Source organism: Rhipicephalus sanguineus, chromosome 2 (genome assembly GCF_013339695.2).
Source record: "Rhipicephalus sanguineus isolate Rsan-2018 chromosome 2, BIME_Rsan_1.4, whole genome shotgun sequence".
Lineage (NCBI taxonomy): Eukaryota > Metazoa > Arthropoda > Arachnida > Ixodida > Ixodidae > Rhipicephalus > Rhipicephalus sanguineus.
The window spans coordinates 54,502,384-54,519,266 of NC_051177.1; the positions used below are offsets into that span (position 1 = coordinate 54,502,384).

The following is a 16,883-nucleotide window of genomic DNA, read 5'->3' on the forward strand; positions in this document are numbered from 1 at the left end:
TAGTGTACCATGTATATGTCCTATCTCCATATGTATCTTATGCCTATTCATGGTGCAGCATGCTTATGCTCTTGCCTATATATACCCTACACTTATGAATTCGCTACAGATTAAGTGAAGTACTTTTCTCTCCTTCGTATTTCACCTCATTTCCGTCACTAGCTAGCAAATATGCCATCGTACTTTACGCGTGGGAAATTTTTACAGGCATGCAATTACGCTTTAAAAAGGATTACCGGCTTTGTTCCACTCGCTCGCTCGCTCGCTCGCTCGCTCACTCACTCACTCACTCACTCACTCACTCACTCACTCACTCACTCACTCACTCACTCACTCACTCACTCACTCACTCACTCACTCACTCACTCACCACACTCACTCACCTCACTCACAGTCACCACATCTCACTCCCACTCACGTCACCTCACGTCACTCACTCACTCACTCCTCACTCCTACTCACTCACTCACTCACTCACTCACTCACTCACTCACTCACTCACTCACTCACTCACTCACTCACTCACTCACTCACTCACTCACTCACTCACTCACTCACTGCGTCTATTCGGTGGCCTGAAATATAATGAAACATGAACATGCTAAACGAAAAAGTTCATGTACAGTGATCAAAGTTCTTCGTATGACTCCCTTCTTTCATTCATTCATAATGAGGACCTCGTCCCGGCAGACTTAATGCCTTAGGGTAGCATACGAGGGGTTATTGGTCAGCTGCCACTTAGTACAGAAATGACGTGCCACGTGACGCCCTATGGCGAAAAATTAGCGTAGCTTGCACTAAGTCGTCCAAGGCTGGGTCACAGTAGAGCTGGTGGGCACACTTCAGCTTGTCCATCTGTACAGAATGCTTGGGCGGTCATTGAACACGTGCCGGTTCATGATGATGATAATTTTCTATCTACAATACACGGCAAACCAACAGCTCTGCTGTAAAAGAGTTTTACACACTCGCCGCCTTCAGTACGAGTGGGGCTGGCTAACACTACCAGGGATTACGCGTACAGAACTGTAGCTCGTAGTGGACGGGGAAGCGCCTTCCGTCGTAGCTCGATTGGTAGAGCATCAGAAGCGTAATTCTAACGTTGTGGCTTCGGTTGCCACCGTCGGGAAGGGTGATCTTTCGTGCACTTTAATTCATTTAAATTTAGGTCATTATTACTACTACCGCCACTACATAAAAATGTAGCCGCCGTGTTACTACACTGCAGTTAAAGACAACAATAAGTGTACCCTATGCTTTCCTTGGCTTAACTGTCTGTTGAGTTCACTTGGTTGTCCCTCAGCAGGAACAGGAAGGCCTGGTACTGGCTACCACGACCACCGTTGATTCAGCACTGCGCTGTTTAATGTCCCGCTGGCTCTAGTTCGGCGGTCTCAGTTCTTGTCACGTGGGCGCTTGTCGCCAGCATGTCTGCGACCATTATCGCGTTGTCACCGAGCCGCGGCTCGGAGCAACGGACCACTGGGCAGAGGATGCCAAGGAAACGCGACGAAAATCGGGTTAGGCCTCCTCGCGCGCCGTCTGCGAAGCCTATGTCTGGCAGCTGCGCGCCTTCGGTGATCCGCGCGCGCTTCGTGGCCCGCGGGATTGCTATACGCAGCGCTGTCGGGCTTGAGCTCGCTAACGTCCGTTTCAGCTTCTTACTCCGAGCGTTGGCTGGATGAAATAATGCGCAGAGGAGCAAGGAATCTGGCGGCACCGAATGTCCTGAGGGAAGGACCAGCGGTGGAGGCCAGTGTGTGTGTGTGAGTGTGTGGCCCGAAACGTGATGCAGAGCGAAGAAACGGGGAAAAAGAAAAAGAAGCAGCGCGAGGGCAATCGCGGAGATAAACGGATGTAGGCTGAGTGTGGCAGAACAAGAGAGAACAGGGCAGCAACGTTGGGATGAAACAGAGAGAAGTATCAAAAAAATAAAAGCAATACCCGCAGTGGGCAGCCGCCGCGCGTGGAGAACGAGCAGAACGGGTCGGGTATACATTGGAACCGAATCACGATGGAGACGGAAGAAGACCCGTCGCGAAGCGAATGCGAATGGGAAAGTGACTGTGACGCGGCAAAGCCAGGGGACGATGCGTGGCGCGGAAAAGCTGTGACAGCGCGAGAATAGCGAGAGACACCGCGGCGGGAAAGCCGAGCGAGCGAATGAAGAAGAAATGAAGGAAGTCGGTCGGTGCGACCTACGCTGTCCGTTCAGGACTCGCACTGATGGCGTGCTGGAAAGGAGTGCGCACGTGCGCGTGTGTTCGTGGAGGAAGTGTACAACGTCTAAATTGTTGGGAGAACGCGCGTTTGGTTATACGTTGTCAGTAGAAACTTAAAGGAGCCATGACCATAGGTCGGCAAAAAATGTGGAGCTTACTCATACTCACTCATAAAACATATTTTGCCCTTCGGGCTTACTCGGACTCAGAATCACCAAAGGTTTCCTCAACCGGGCTCACTCGAACTCAGACTCACTGAAGTTTTTCTCAACCGGGCTCACTCGAACTCAATCTCATCTCACTAAAATATTACTCACTCGGACTCACTCACACACACGATTGGATCTGAGTCCGAGTGAGTCTGAGTGAGTCGACTCATGAGTCCGTTAGCGTATAGGAAGCTTTTTCGACCATATTGTTTAATACCAATATCTCGCATAATCGGTGCTATACTTGATACTATTTGGCCTCGTACCTTAATATATGAGTTACCAGTGGTTCCAGCCCAGTAAGGACATTTTTATTGAAAGAGAGGACTCACACGAGATATTTATATAAAGAACTTGCCGTGAAAGAGTTTGCGTGCGGAGGTCAAGGCACTTCCCTCCCCCCTTCGTAACTCATGCCCCCAATCAATCGATATTGAGCTGTCGCGTGGACACGAGTGCGCTAAAGTATGTGTGAGTCGATGCGAGTATAAACGTAAGCCGACGTGAGGCTGATAGTAATGCTGAAGTTGAGTAGACAGGACCATAGGTGGCAAAAAACGCGGAGCTCACTCAGACTTACTCATGAAATATATCTCGCGCTTAGGGCTCACTCGGACTCATACTCACGTAACTTTCCTCAACCAGACTCACTCGGACTCAGACTCACTAAAATGTTTCTCAACCGGACCCACTCGGACTCAGACTCACCAAAATATTACTCACCCAGGCTCACTCAGACTCAGACTCACGGCTCGATCTGAGTCTGAGTGAGTCGGCTCATGAATGAGTTTGCCGACCCATGGCCATGACACAAATAATTTTCGATCATAATACCTGTTATGTGGATTAATCCCTGTGCTTTCACAAACATGCTGAAGAAATTTTAGTGCATTTGCTCGAGCAGTTAATTTATAATTGAATATTTTTATAAACACGCGAGCGGCCCGAGAGGCGGGCAGCACTGGGGCACTCGCAAGCCGTGACGTAACAAGCTGGTTGCTTTACGAGCGTCTGCATTACGGCCAACGATTTTTTTCGACGTCAGATGCGCGTGCAGTGGAGCTATTTCAGCTTTCTTCAGCTTGTCATTGAAAATGGACGATTTGCAACGGTTGAAACCTTGGTAGAAAACGACGGCTCCGCTCTATGCAGCACATGACGTCACACGCGCCATGGCAAAATGGCGGTCGCTGGCGGTGGGCGGGGTTTACAGCCGGCGACTTCTACGGCTCACTTTGTAATGAAATATTTTTTACATTCCAATTTAAATATATGTGCAGGGACAATAGACCCTCCACTTCTGTCTTTCACTGAAAACAGCAATTTGCGCCCCGCCACGGTGGTCTAGTGGTTATGGCGCTCGACTGCTGACCCGAAGGTCGCGGGATCGAATCCCGGCCGCGGCGGCTGCATTTTCGATGGAGGCGAAAATGTTTGAGGCCCGTGTGCTTAGATTTAGGCGCACGTTAAAGAACCCCAGGTGGTCGAAATTTCCGGAGCCCTCCACTACGGCGTCTCTCATAATCATATCGTGGTTTTGGGACGTTAAACCCCAGATATTATTATTATAAACCGCAATTTGTTGGATGACTGTTGGATGATCAGCTAGACAAGGACGAAAAAGCGCTTGCCTTTGTTCCTTCTTCCTTGCTTGGCTTGATTTGCGGGGTTTAATTTCCCAAAGAGACTTTGAGAGAGTTCGCTAGTGAGTCGAAAAGTGGCTCACTAGTAAACAATTCAGCCCACGGTGACCGTGCACTAAAAGTCCGAGTTGTAACGACAAACGGAGGTGCGTGAATTAAAGACGAGAGGTCTGTGTATGTGATGGTTTAAGAAAGAAAAAAGAACGGAAAGAAAGGTGTTTGGGCATTAGTAATTTAAGAAGTTTTTCTATATTTTTATTCCGGGGCGGGGGTATAGCATTTCGATAGCAATTTCCACATCTCCCGATGCGTCACTCATTTCCAGAGCTATCTCCACACATAAACGATGACAAAAGAAATAAAAAAAAAAACAACAACATAAAAACCAACAACAACAGGAAGTGGTCAGTTGACTCACTTGTACGATAAAAATAAATAGTAATGTAATGAAGCGATAGTATAATGAAACCAGTACTGATAATGCGAAGGACTCCCGTGACTCAACTTCTTTTAGTATTGCTTTCTTTTCAATATTTTCTTATTCAATTCGCAGCAAGCGCGGTTCACGCTGTTCGTAACTTGAAGCAGCAAGCGAGAATGGTGCTACGGAGGAAAAGAAATGCTGTGAACGCTAGAAAATGAAAAAGAAAAAAGAAGCTTGAGGATGAAGGACAAGAAAGTCTACATTGGAGTTGTATCTTGCCGCAGGAATTATTCTATTTTCCTGTGAGTCCTCGTAGCAATGTCCGAGCTTTCATTCTCATGAGCACATCTGACAAACAATTGCGAGTTACATTTGTTTATGCTGGACTTCTGAAGAGAAAGAAATAACGAAAGCAGACCAATACTTCAGTTTTGGAAATAACAGTTTATTGACCGCTGCACCTCCACAGAAGTGGACTCAAAGGAAACTCGCGTTCACAAGGTGTCGAGACCTGCTGCGGACATGCAGTGCGGGTCATCTTCTTGTCATCACAATGCCTCGGCGAGATTGGTCCGCGGTTTGCCCCGTCTTTATCTAGCTATCTTTCTCTTTCTTTTTTGTTTATTATGGCATTATGACAACAACGGTAGCAAACAACATTCTGCAACCTTGATTTATCGTTAGCTTCAAAGGATTGCTCTACAGATCACATTGGAGCAAGTTCCCATGCGCTAATCACGCCCGAACAAGATTTCCCAGAAGGTTCGGAGTCGTCAAGTGTAATTTCTCATCCATGCGGTTTGTACTCTTTCAGAAAAAAAAATAAAGAAACAAAAACAAAGACACCGATGACTGGGCTGCACTTGCCGGTACAAAGCACCTACGCTTCCGATATCTGATGTCAAGTTTGTGGAGGGTGATCTTTTCGCGCCTGTACAACCTCCATGACGCGGGCAAGCTACTCTCAGTACATAGATAATCCCTTGTCTAGACATTGCGGAATTCGTCTATATCTCATGCAAAACACAGCCCCTGTCCCTCACTGCTTTTGCCAGTGTGGAATCGATCGAACGAAGAACTTATTAACCTTGTGCCATAGAGATCACCCGATCCACTTGATTCCTTTTGCAGAAGCCTTTAAGGTCTCGTAGAATGTCGTGTTCGACGAGACTGTTTTACTTCCTGGTTGGATAAGAGGTAGAAGTCAACCTCAAAACCTTGTGGATGGCAGCCAACTTCGCTTTCCACTTTCTTTTGTGTGTGCTTTACGTTTCTGCAGTGTGCGAGTGCCTGCGCATCTTGCGGCTACTTGTTTTGCGCTTTCGTTTCTCGAAAAAGCACGTCATTAAAGAGAGGAAAACGAGACCTAGTATCGCTGCAGGCAACGCGCGCGAACGCATACAAAACCAGCAGTCACATAATTTCAAAGCTTCAAGCGGCTTAGAAGATAAATTAACCGAGATATTCAGAAGAATATATATTTTTTTCCAAAAGCGCCTTTCAAGTTTGGTCACTGACAACCGAGTCACAGATGGGCATGCACGACATGACGAGACATTTTTTTCTAGTCACTATCTGAGTAAACATGATGATAAGAACGCCACTTCTTAAAACTTACGTTATATATATCTTTCGATAAACATTTGAGCTCCACACAAGGTTACACAACACGTGGAAGGACTTGAACGAAGCTAAATGGAACCATTGCCCCGCGAAGATAACAGTCCTTGATGATGAGCTACTTGCACGAACAAAGGTGACACTGGTCAAACGTGAGAGGTCGAAAGGAAGATTTGTCACGCATTGTGTCTGGGTCTTTGCGCATGCAACTCGTGTATCTAACATTGTTTCAGCACTTTTTCTTACTCCGGAACTTAATGGAGACAGGTATATCAGTCGAGTTGAGAACGAATCAGCGATACAGGGACGCTTTGACGAAGGCAACATGATATATAGTACACTATCTACAAGGAATGAAAACTGTGGGCACTATACGTTCAAATCGGGTGGCGGGGGCAACGGCAACAACTCGTGAAAAACAGCGATGGTAATTATGTACAACGGTGGCCTTGTGTCTGCACTACATGCTTTTGCCGGGGCCCCAGCAGGGCCAACCGACGGCAGCAGGAGAAGGGTTAAAGAGTTCACGAACTCACTGTACAATATTTTGTTCACTGTGCATTGGAGGATATGTTGGTGTCATGTCGAAGCACCGCGGAGATTTGTATTTTTTTTTTACCTTACCAAACAACGTTGAAAACAGACGCTTATCGTTTACACTATATTGGCATCAACTCGCTATGTAACAACACACGCATACACGCACACACATACGCACGAGCACAAGAACGAAGTCGTGATAGAAGCTCTGCGATATACTTTAGTTTTGCGTACACACTTCTAACCAAGGGAGTTCTGGCAAGTGTAATTTTGCGGGGAGTAACTGCTTGTATACCTTGTCAAAATAAGCGCCGGTATTAGGTTTGCATTTCGTAATTATTTTAACGTTACTTGTATTTTCTAAACCACTAAGCGTTAGAAAACAGCGCTAGAGCAGCCTGCTAACCTTAATACGATGTATACTTATGAACGATAGTTTCGGTTTAGGTATTCAAATGGTACATGCGTGATGACGTCATGATAGCTTACCCTGTCCAATCCAGTGATCGCTACAGCGTCGACAGGCTTATTATGTTAGTGAAATCATCAAAGCTGGTTTCCTCACTAGACAACGTCATCGAACTTAGCTCTGCGTTTTGACAATGGCGCCGGGTGCAGCATTGCGAGAAGGCTTTAGCGTCAAATTAAAATATCCCATATACGTTTCACGATCCTAACACTGTTTTTTTTACGTGAGAGAAGTACGTGGTAAGGTTTCCACAACTTCATTTAGATTTTCTGCAATTCTAATCAAGTCTCACAAAATATTCGTTAGCTCTACTGGGCATGCATATGTAGAGAGGTTAATATAGCGGCACCGATGAGTAGAAAACTCTTGAGGATGCGAGTAAAAATGCAGAATAAGCAGTGAGTCCCGCTGTGCCACTTGCTAGAGCTCCATTAACTTTGAGTGCATACGCTGCGCGCCCTTGCTCTTATTCTACAAACGAGAATAATCATAACACAATGCATTGCGAGTTAATATTCTTGCTAATGTTTGTTAACCACGGAGGTGAGCTACTCTTTGACGAGAAGGGTATCAAGAAACAGCTTTGTTCCAGTCGGCTCTGTGTGGTGACGTAAACGCGAGCACGTTCACACGACGTTCTATATATGCGCGGCCTGACGCCCGTACAGGCGATCAGGAGCCGTTGTATAAAAGCGCGGGCATTCTTACATTTTCTTTTCTTTCTTACGCATATTCACACGCAATTCTGTCACGAAAAGCATAATGAACGGGTTAGGTGTATATGGCGAGTGTGCACAATAAAAGAAAATAAATGTGCTGGAATTTCGTAGTACAAATCTACAGGGCTGACTATGGCTTGCACGACGCTACTAAATACATGTGTTTAAAATGTGTCGTATCTACAGAAGGATTTTCGGGCAGAAAACAACATAAAACAACAAGAACAACGAAAATACATGCGAGATAAATTGGAGCGATGCATGTTTTGCAACCAGCTAAAATGAAATACTTCTTTACGACTTCTCAGTTCAAAGTCCATCGCGTGCGTCGCGGGATTTTTGCGGTTATCGGAGTTACGTATGTACTTGGATTTTTTCTAGGTTCTAACGCGCCCGTTTGTCTTCAGATATTGTTGATTTCGGAGTCTCGTCGCAAACCCTTTTCCCGTAAGTTGTAGCGTGTCACTCGAAACACTGCGCTATACCCAAGAGTTGAGCTTTCCGTGACTGGCAAGGACTGTCCCCACTATGTCCGCGAATCTAATACATACACACTAATTCTCGACTCACACAGTCCTCCTTCATATTTACGCTCCATTGGAAAGTGCGACAATTTGTGAGCACATGACAAAATGAACAGGATCTTCTGCACTGTGATCCCAGTATTTTTTGGCCGACAAAATATTAACACTGAGTAATGAAAAACAAAAGAACAGAATAATAAAAAAAAACGAATGAAGGAAACTTCAGCAACAGTTTAGCGGTAACATTTACTAAAATGGGTTAGCATTGCTGTTAACAACCTTTAATTACCTTTAATTACCTTGATAGCCAGGATTAGCCGTCAATAGCGAACACTAGCCAATGGTTAACCAACATTGTCAAAATTAGCCAGCGCTTGTAGAACGCAAGTAAATACAATTTGCTTTGCGCGAGCTATAAACTTTTTGTTGCAGTGTCCCTCGTATTGCTGACGCATTAAAACAGAAAGTGGTGACATCACCGCCCGCAATGCAGAGTGCAAGCAAAGAAAGAAAGAAAGAAAGAAAGAAAGAAAGGAAGAAAGAAAGAAAGAAAGAAAGAAAGAAAGAAAGAAAGAAAGAAAGAAAAAGAACACACCGCTAGATCACCACCATCGTGAGAAAAAAGCAAAAACAACTAGGCAAACAAAAATAGGTAACAAACAATAAAGGCTTTCTTTCAGCGCCGAGGAATATAAGTGGTCCCTACGGCCAACGCGAGAGAAAACATTCACATTCACGCATGCACGGCGAGCTCCGAGATGGTCCTCCGCACACACAAACGGTAAAGAATCCCGAATGCGCATCCCACGTCGTTCAAGGGCACGGTTGCTCCCGTTCTCTTCAACGTCGAAGGCTGCAGTGGCCGTCTCGGATCGGTTTCCTCTTCGTCGCCGTCCCATCGTGGACTCGCGCGTAAACGCTGTCCAGGAATCGCTCTGTGCGCACGCGCACTTAGCGTTCTCGTGCGGCACCGCACCGGGAGAATGTTGCTGGCTTTATACTTGGGTGTGTGTGTTGACTCCCGGAAACTCTCCGAAGCCGTCAACTTGCCCTAGGTGAGGCGCCGGATTATAGAGCTGTCCGAGGGTCAGGTAGCAGTGGGAGATATATGAATAAAGAAAGAGAGAAATGACAATGAGGTAACTACTTCAGCAGTTGAGTGTAGCTAGTCAGCATGCAAAGGGTATGTGCTGCCCTAAAGCTACTTCTAGAGATAGCAAAATTACTCCTAAAAGTAATTAAACTACATTACTAATTACTTTCCGAAAATTTTATTAACATAATTAAATTACGGTACTAATTGCAGCTGGCCATAAGTAATTAATATTACTGTTGAAAAGTAATAAAGTTACTATGAAATTACTTTAAGAAAAAGTTCATCATTCATGCGCTAACCCATGTACACTTTATTCACCCCACATATACACTGAAACATCAGAGATCTTTGTTCAACTTCCCACACTTGAGGTTTGGCACTCAGATTAACTTATGTTTGCTATTTTTCTTTTCTTCGTTGGTCATCTTTATTTTTCTGCCATAAGGGAAATGGACATGCGATATTTCAGTCAAAAGTATTTGGGAAAGTAATGGAAAAGTATTTCAGAAAATTAAAAATAACTTATTTGAAGCAATTGTTTACGTTACCAAATTACCAGCCCACAAATGTAATTCGCTGAATTATTCATTGGAGCAAAAATAATTTAATTACTGTAATTGCATTACTGCCAAGTTTTGCTACTTCTAACAGAGAGGAGGTGTTAAGGCGAGTCGGAAAGATAGAGAAATGTAACGCGAAATATGATTAAATAAATATAATTTTGTGACTTCTATGGAGTCATTAGCAATACGGAGTCGCTGATATTTTTTTGTGACATTTTCGCTATCAGCGCAGAAACAAGCAAAATGTTCATTATCCAGCATGTTTCTCGACTAGTCGACCCACCCCTCTTCCCCAGTTAATCTTTCGCCTAAGGAGTTGGCTTTGTTGCAAACATACCATGTATGCAGCAAAGTAGGATTTACAGGCGCAAGTGTAAGGACAGCAATAAAAGCGCAAGGCGTACTGTTCCTTCAACGCAACTAAACGGCGACAAATAAAAAAAATATAGTTTTAAGAATAACAAAAGTTTAAGTTTGAAAAACTGCACATTTGTTTACATAGGAATGTTTAGTAGGAGACATAAGCAAGGACAACAATCCTACAAAGAGCATGCGCACTTTGTGAGACTACAAATGCTTAAAACAAAATCACAAAGAAATTGCATCGCAGTCACTTTTGCCTTAAAACACCGTGTATGAGCTCTTTTAATAATTCAGGTACCACTACTTCTGAGGCGACATGGCGGTGTTGGCGTTTTTGTATATTCATAGCCATGTTTCCTCTATGCACAGTGCCACGCATAATAAAAGAGGAAAAAAAAAAGAGAAGCGCTAAACTGGATTGGACAGATAAAATAATCTGTGAAAACTGCACTTTTGTTATATATCCCTGTAACATGCTCTTTGCTAGAAAATTTAATTTTTTTTTAAAAACTATACTGTAACCTTAGCGCCAGTGCGTTGGTGTAAGGTCACAGATTTCAAAACATCTTTGTTTTTTTATTTAGGCTGTTTTCGACGCAGTGAATGTCTCGGAAAATTACTCGATTCAATTTATTTCTTCTTTAGAATACAATGCAGTTCATGTTTACCGGCAAAGAAATTAACCGCGCTGGCGAATAGATGCCGTGAAAACCCACGGCGTCGTGGCTGACAGGTGCGGAATTTCAACGGCGGCGAGTTTCAATTTGGCGTATCTTCCTGCTTATCAAGCACTCTCTCTCTCTGTAAGAGGAACGTACTTTTTTTTTTCGTCACATAGAAACGTAGTTTGCTTATGCTGCTTGGGCCACTTTCATTCTAGTGTGCGTTTAAATTTGTCACGTTGGTAATGAATCCGGCGGAGCTTTTCGTTCTTTTAAGTTGCCCGCCATTGGACGTTAGAATTACCAGTGGGTCCTGACACTACCTGACAGCATGCCGTTTTTTTTTTACAACAGCCCGACACCTGTTCTTAAGTACAATTTCAGCTTAAGAATGACTCTGTAACTACGGTTTCCGCCTATTCCAACTCATTATTCATTTTCAAACGTTGCCTCAGCGTATTTCAAGACTTCCGTGCTTTCCGAGAGCGTATTAACGTTGTATGGAACAATACTGACGCAATTGTCGTGAGCAACTAACTATACTCGGTTACATACAACCTAAAAAAAAAAACAAAAAAAAAACGTGAGTTCCGCCTACAGAGCCGCGGCGCCCCTGCCTTCCACCTGTAAAAGACAGTCGTGCTAGCTGGTTTTCGCGTGAACCGTAAGTATTTTTTCTCAGCTAATGCAAATACTAGGTATATTAAGAGCAAAAGGTTCGTCGTTACTACCTAAAAACATTACGTTTGGCTGAGCCGCGATGCCAGAATCCGTGGCGTAATTTACCAGGACGTTCAAGTTTCCGACCTCAAGCTAGCGACACAGGCGTGTGTCTGTGTGGGGAAGTCAACTATCTGAATCGCTCGTTAAATGTTTGACGTCACGAAAGTGGGTGAGCGCTATTGGATGAGGAGTTTATGCGACTCCTCCATAGGTTACTCGATGACTCCTTCGTGGGAGGGGCAGCGATGGCTGTAAGCGGAGCCGACATCTTTTTTCTTTTCTTTTTTTTTAGGTTGCGTCCGACCGTAGCTATTTGTGTGCAAGGGTGTCTACATGGGGTGGCTACGAACGAACACAAAAAAGATAGGGGGCGTCATAATTACAGAGTATCCTGGCGTACCCTTCCTCGCTCTCCGTGGTCTAGGCCGCGGTCTCCATTTTGCGTGCCGGTGATTGACATGCGGACCTTTGCCTTCATGGCGTCGTACATGCTCATCTGCGAAGAAGGAAAAGGGGCAAGGGTAATCGAGATTATAAAAGAGTGGTATAAAAGAACGCGTAACAGCAAACGCTTATCTGAGTTCGCCTTGCTTTTTTTACGCTGTGTTACAATAACTCACTCGATTGTGAATGATGAATAAACATTAATTAAGGCCAGTCGGACAGTCTCAGTTGTGAAAGAACATTTTTTCGTGACATTCTAACGAGCCGCTCGAGGTCAACCTCCTCAAAAAAAAAAAAAAGAAAGAAAAAGAGAAATAGAAGGAGAGTAATGTTATGTGTCGAAACGTTTATGCGATTTTTATGCTCTAAATCGCGATGAAATTTGTTCATTGTGTTGGACACTATGACTAGTAAACCTTCCACTGCCCTATCTGATAGAAGAAAAAAAGGGCAGTATAAAAGTCGATTGTCGGTGCCGTTAATGGACTATACTATCTACTTCTCTGGTGTGAGGCCAACATTCGTTTCCCATCCAATAAAAATGTTTGCCTCGTAATATTTTCAAGAATTCGATATCTTAATTCTGGAGCACGATAGGTCACAGCATTGGAATAAAGCGGTTCTCCACCTTAGTCCAACCATTAGAGGCGCTGTCAGTTTCTGCGGACAGGCTATTGCAACTTTCATCGCCCCCGGGAATCGCAGCGGGGAGCGAAACAAAGGCAATGACGGGGTAGCCAGAGCCGAGAAAACGCGCGGGAAATGTCGAAGGAAGAGACTCAATAAAGCAAAAAAAGTAAGTGTATCACAGGACCGAACGTCATCGGCGTCGGCGTCGCTTTGGAAAATTTCGTAGAGAGTCGCCGCCGTGTGGCCCCTTCTTTTTTTTTTACCGTCGTGAGTGGCAGAAATGCGTTCATCATCTCTGAGGTGCCGTCTCTGCAGGGTTCTCCTTAATACTCCATTTCTTATCTTCTTCCTCCTCCTCCTCTTCCTCCTCTCTTTTCGACCTCCGTCTATCACTTCGCACGCGGAGAGAAATGACAGCGGAGACAAACTGCGAGGTTGCTGCCGCGCAGAAACAAAGATCACTCCGCCGTCAGGGCCAAATCGTGCGGATCGTGCTCCACTTTTCATCTTCTTAAGAGAGTGAGAGAGAGAGAGAGGGACAGACAGACTTAGGTGAGCGTAGAAAGAAGGCCATTGTCTTCGGCAAAACGCGAAAGCGCTCCGCGAGTGATGCTTCGGTGTCTTATCTGGCACCCAGCGGACGAGACGGTGAGGAAACAAAGACAATAAACAACGCACGCGAACCAGCACGAAGGAAGAACGTCTCAAAGAAAAAAAAACGATATGGACGCGAGAGGCGACTATAGCTCAGCGATTTCATACATCGCCAATGCGTCGCCTGCTTTCCAGGAAACAGTCACGGCGTGTAGCAAAAGCAAAGCGACGGCAACCGTAGAAGCGAGGACGATGATAAATGCGCTTCCGTCCCTGTATACGTCGCCGTCTGTGCGTATCCTCGCATCGAAGGAGAGAAAGCGAGTGACTGAGAGAGCAGGTGTCTGAACTAAGAAGAACGGCGGGAAAAGGAGGGAAAAAAAAAACGGGCTAGTGAAAGGGCACGGCGGCGGCAGCAGTGTAGTACGTCGCGAGCAAAAAGGAGGCGCCGTATGAATTATTCAAGCGAAACTGTAGCACGATGTTCCCGCTTTTCGCATTATTTCGCGAGCTCTTCCTCTTCACTTTCTCGCCGCTGTTCCAAGAAAGAAGGGAGCGCTCCGTGCATCGCTATATTCCTGGCACCTTTCCCGTCGCCAGGGATCTGTGCTGCTTTTCTGCTGACCTGGCTGTTTCGAAACGCATTGCGAACAAAGCGAACCAACAAAACGAACTCTCTCTCTCTCTCTCTCTCCACCCCCTTCCCCCCTTGCCTTTCCCCTATACCACATCTGTTTACTACGATATGAGAGAGGAGGAGAGAAGAGTGACAAAGGAAAGATGGCGTCGTGATGAACGTAAAGCGAGAGAGATTGAAAATGAGGTCGTGTAAGGGTTTCTCTGGCCCGACAAGAGACGCACACGGGAAAGGGGAAGCCAAAGGAACGCCTTCCCCATCTTCACCAACCGCAGTCCTCACTCGTAATCGTTGACGAAATGGATTACGCGGCGGGAATTCTTCACACTCTTGCTTTTTGAGCTTCCACAGGAAGCACGGCGCTGAGGGAAGATGGAGGAGGCTGCGAGGGCTTTAATTTAACTCGTCCGGTGGCGCTTATGAGAAATGGATGACGGCTGCCGTGGAATTGGCGAAGGACAGGGCTCGGAAATGAAAGGCCTTGAGAAATAATTCCGAGGAAAGGAGAAAGAAAAAAAAAACAGTTAGCTGGGCGAAATTGTTGCAGCTGACGGTCGTTAAAGTGAAGCGCGAAATGGTGGACACACGAGTGCAGTGTAGGATAAAGCTGATGTAAATTGAAAAAAAAAAACTTGTCTTTCATTACTATTCCACTCAAAAGTGAGAGAGAGAGAAAGATAAAAGCGTAACATGCCAAAATGGTAATTGCAGAATAAATTTGAGTAACAAAAAAAAGTTTTCTGGTGCAGGCCTAGATAAGATACGCAATGCGTCTCTTTTTTTCTTGCGCTAGTTAGAATTGATGATGTGATGTTTGAGCGCTCATTACGCGCGAAAGCATTCAAATAAAAAAAATGAAGAGCAGCTTTGCGAGTGTGGAGATGACACTTAAGAGTAGTGCGTTGACAGTTCGAGGAAGACACGAATAATCACGCAAGTCTTTCTATTTCATCATTGTTTTTTTTTTTTGGTTAACAGGCTTGAACAGCGAAACCTGACCACGAATGACACACACTTAAATAAAGGCAACCATAACAAGACTGAGACAGGAAGTATAAGTGGTGATTATTCACGTAAAGGATGACTTTTTCGTAACGGTGCCTCGCAAGGAGCAGGAGAATTCCGAGTTCGAGAACATTTGTTACCCGGTGTCGGAGGTCTCGAAGATTTTTTGCTTCCTTTGAATTTAGTACCATGCTCTGCTTCGTCAGAGCCGCACGAAGGAACGGTAAAGAGTGGAAAAGTGAAACCCCGCAGCGTGATTTATGAAAAGTCGAAGCGGCCCCGCAAGATTGCGGCCTCGGGGAACGCGATCCAACGAGAAGTAATTGCGAAGCGGACACACAATGCAGATTCCTTGCTTGCGCTTTTGCCTGTTGTGTAAAATTGATGACACTTTAAGCGGCTGGAACATTGCACGCGCACGAGCGGCACACTGTACTATGTTTTTGCGAGCCGGATCTCCTCAGCTTCCACACAAAAGACGGCAGTGCACGGCTATCCGCAGAATTTTACTTTTTGGAGCTGGCTATATGGATTTTCATTTTGTGCTTACAAGAATGTAACACTTTGTAATTCGCTAGAACGCGTCGTTGCTGTTGTCCGGCATAGAAGAGCGAATGTATATGATGGCTTGTGTTACTGATACAACTTTGTTTGTGTGTTATTTAAACGCAACTTGTGCTTAATCAACAAGCGTTTTTTGCTTATTCGCATTTTCGCCATTGTCAGTGCCTGAGTAGCTCTCATTAATGACGATACAATACTATATCTATCTCACAGATTTAAATCATTTTGTAGGCTCATTATAGGGCTATGTCTATGTACATTAAGCAGTGAAACAACTATCCGGATCCATAATACGGGGTAGGCATGTGCAAGTTTCCGTCCCTTGCAAGTGGAACGCTCCAGTGTTCTACTTCAACCCAGACTCCTCTACGGTGCCATGTCCAGTTCGCTAGCACATGAATATATGCGCCACAATGTATTGCTTCAATTCATACACTACACAGATTTAAAGCAAACGTATACAATACACGCTAAGCGTTATGTTTAAAGCAGGACTTGATCGCTATAAAAGTTTATGAAGATTATTATTTGTTCCTTGTTGGAATATTGGAGAGCACGCTTTGGTGACTTGTAAATATCACTCATACGTTATATTTGACGGTGCTTAGTCATTCTGCTTCTTTAAATGACGACTTGTAGGCACGCACGCAGATCCTCGAGTCGCCGTCTCTTGAAAAAAAATTGTGCGTACACACAATTTTGTGTGCACTAATGCACAAAGTTCTAAGTCTCCTGAGAAACATTCTGGGTGACGCGGTAACATATAGCCGAGAGTTCTCGGCAATCAAAATTGCCGCCATTTGTCGGCGCCAAACGCGTTCATACTTACCTTAGATCTGGATGCCTCCAGCCTCGACTTATAGCAGAACTCAAGCAGGGCCACCACCATAGCAAGCACGAGGCCCCCGATGAGAATGTAGAAGCATCCGGCGACGTTACTCAGCGTCAACTCGTTCTGTGTCGACTCCTGGCGGTGAAACCACGAGGTACACTCAGCTCAAGTTTTATTCGCAGCAGCAAAAATTGCGCACCTCGTTCCAGTGTAGACAAAAGTATAGCCTTTAAAAACAAGCTCGTAATTTCAGACAGTTTCTTTGTTATTACAATATCAAGTATGTGGGCATTCGAGGATCAAGAAGCGCCGTCGCCGTTGTCGTGCTGTACCGCTAGACAGCGCATGCGCAGTTAGTTCAGGGGGTTCAGAGACACAGAAGGCGTTTGGTTGCAATAAC

The 16,883-nt window shown here is 45.1% G+C and overlaps 1 protein-coding gene across 2 annotated transcripts in view; it reads right to left on the reverse strand.

Moving 5' to 3' along the window:
* Positions 1 to 7,637: 7,637 nt before the first annotated feature.
* The window catches only part of LOC119382975 (glutamate receptor 1), a 219,479-nt gene continuing 210,233 nt past the window's right edge, over positions 7,638 to 16,883 (reverse strand). Inside the window, exons 15-17 of one of the 2 annotated variants that reach the window (XM_037650916.2) lie at positions 16,481 to 16,618; positions 12,178 to 12,273; positions 7,638 to 9,446 (exon numbers count right to left, since the gene is read on the reverse strand). In XM_037650916.2, coding sequence (XP_037506844.1) covers positions 9,366 to 9,446; positions 12,178 to 12,273; positions 16,481 to 16,618 — 315 coding nt within the window. In that variant the 3' untranslated portion in view covers positions 7,638 to 9,365. Of the gene's footprint in view, positions 9,447 to 12,160; positions 12,274 to 16,480; positions 16,619 to 16,883 lie in introns of both variants that reach the window. The other variant, XM_037650917.2, reaches the window with a different exon arrangement.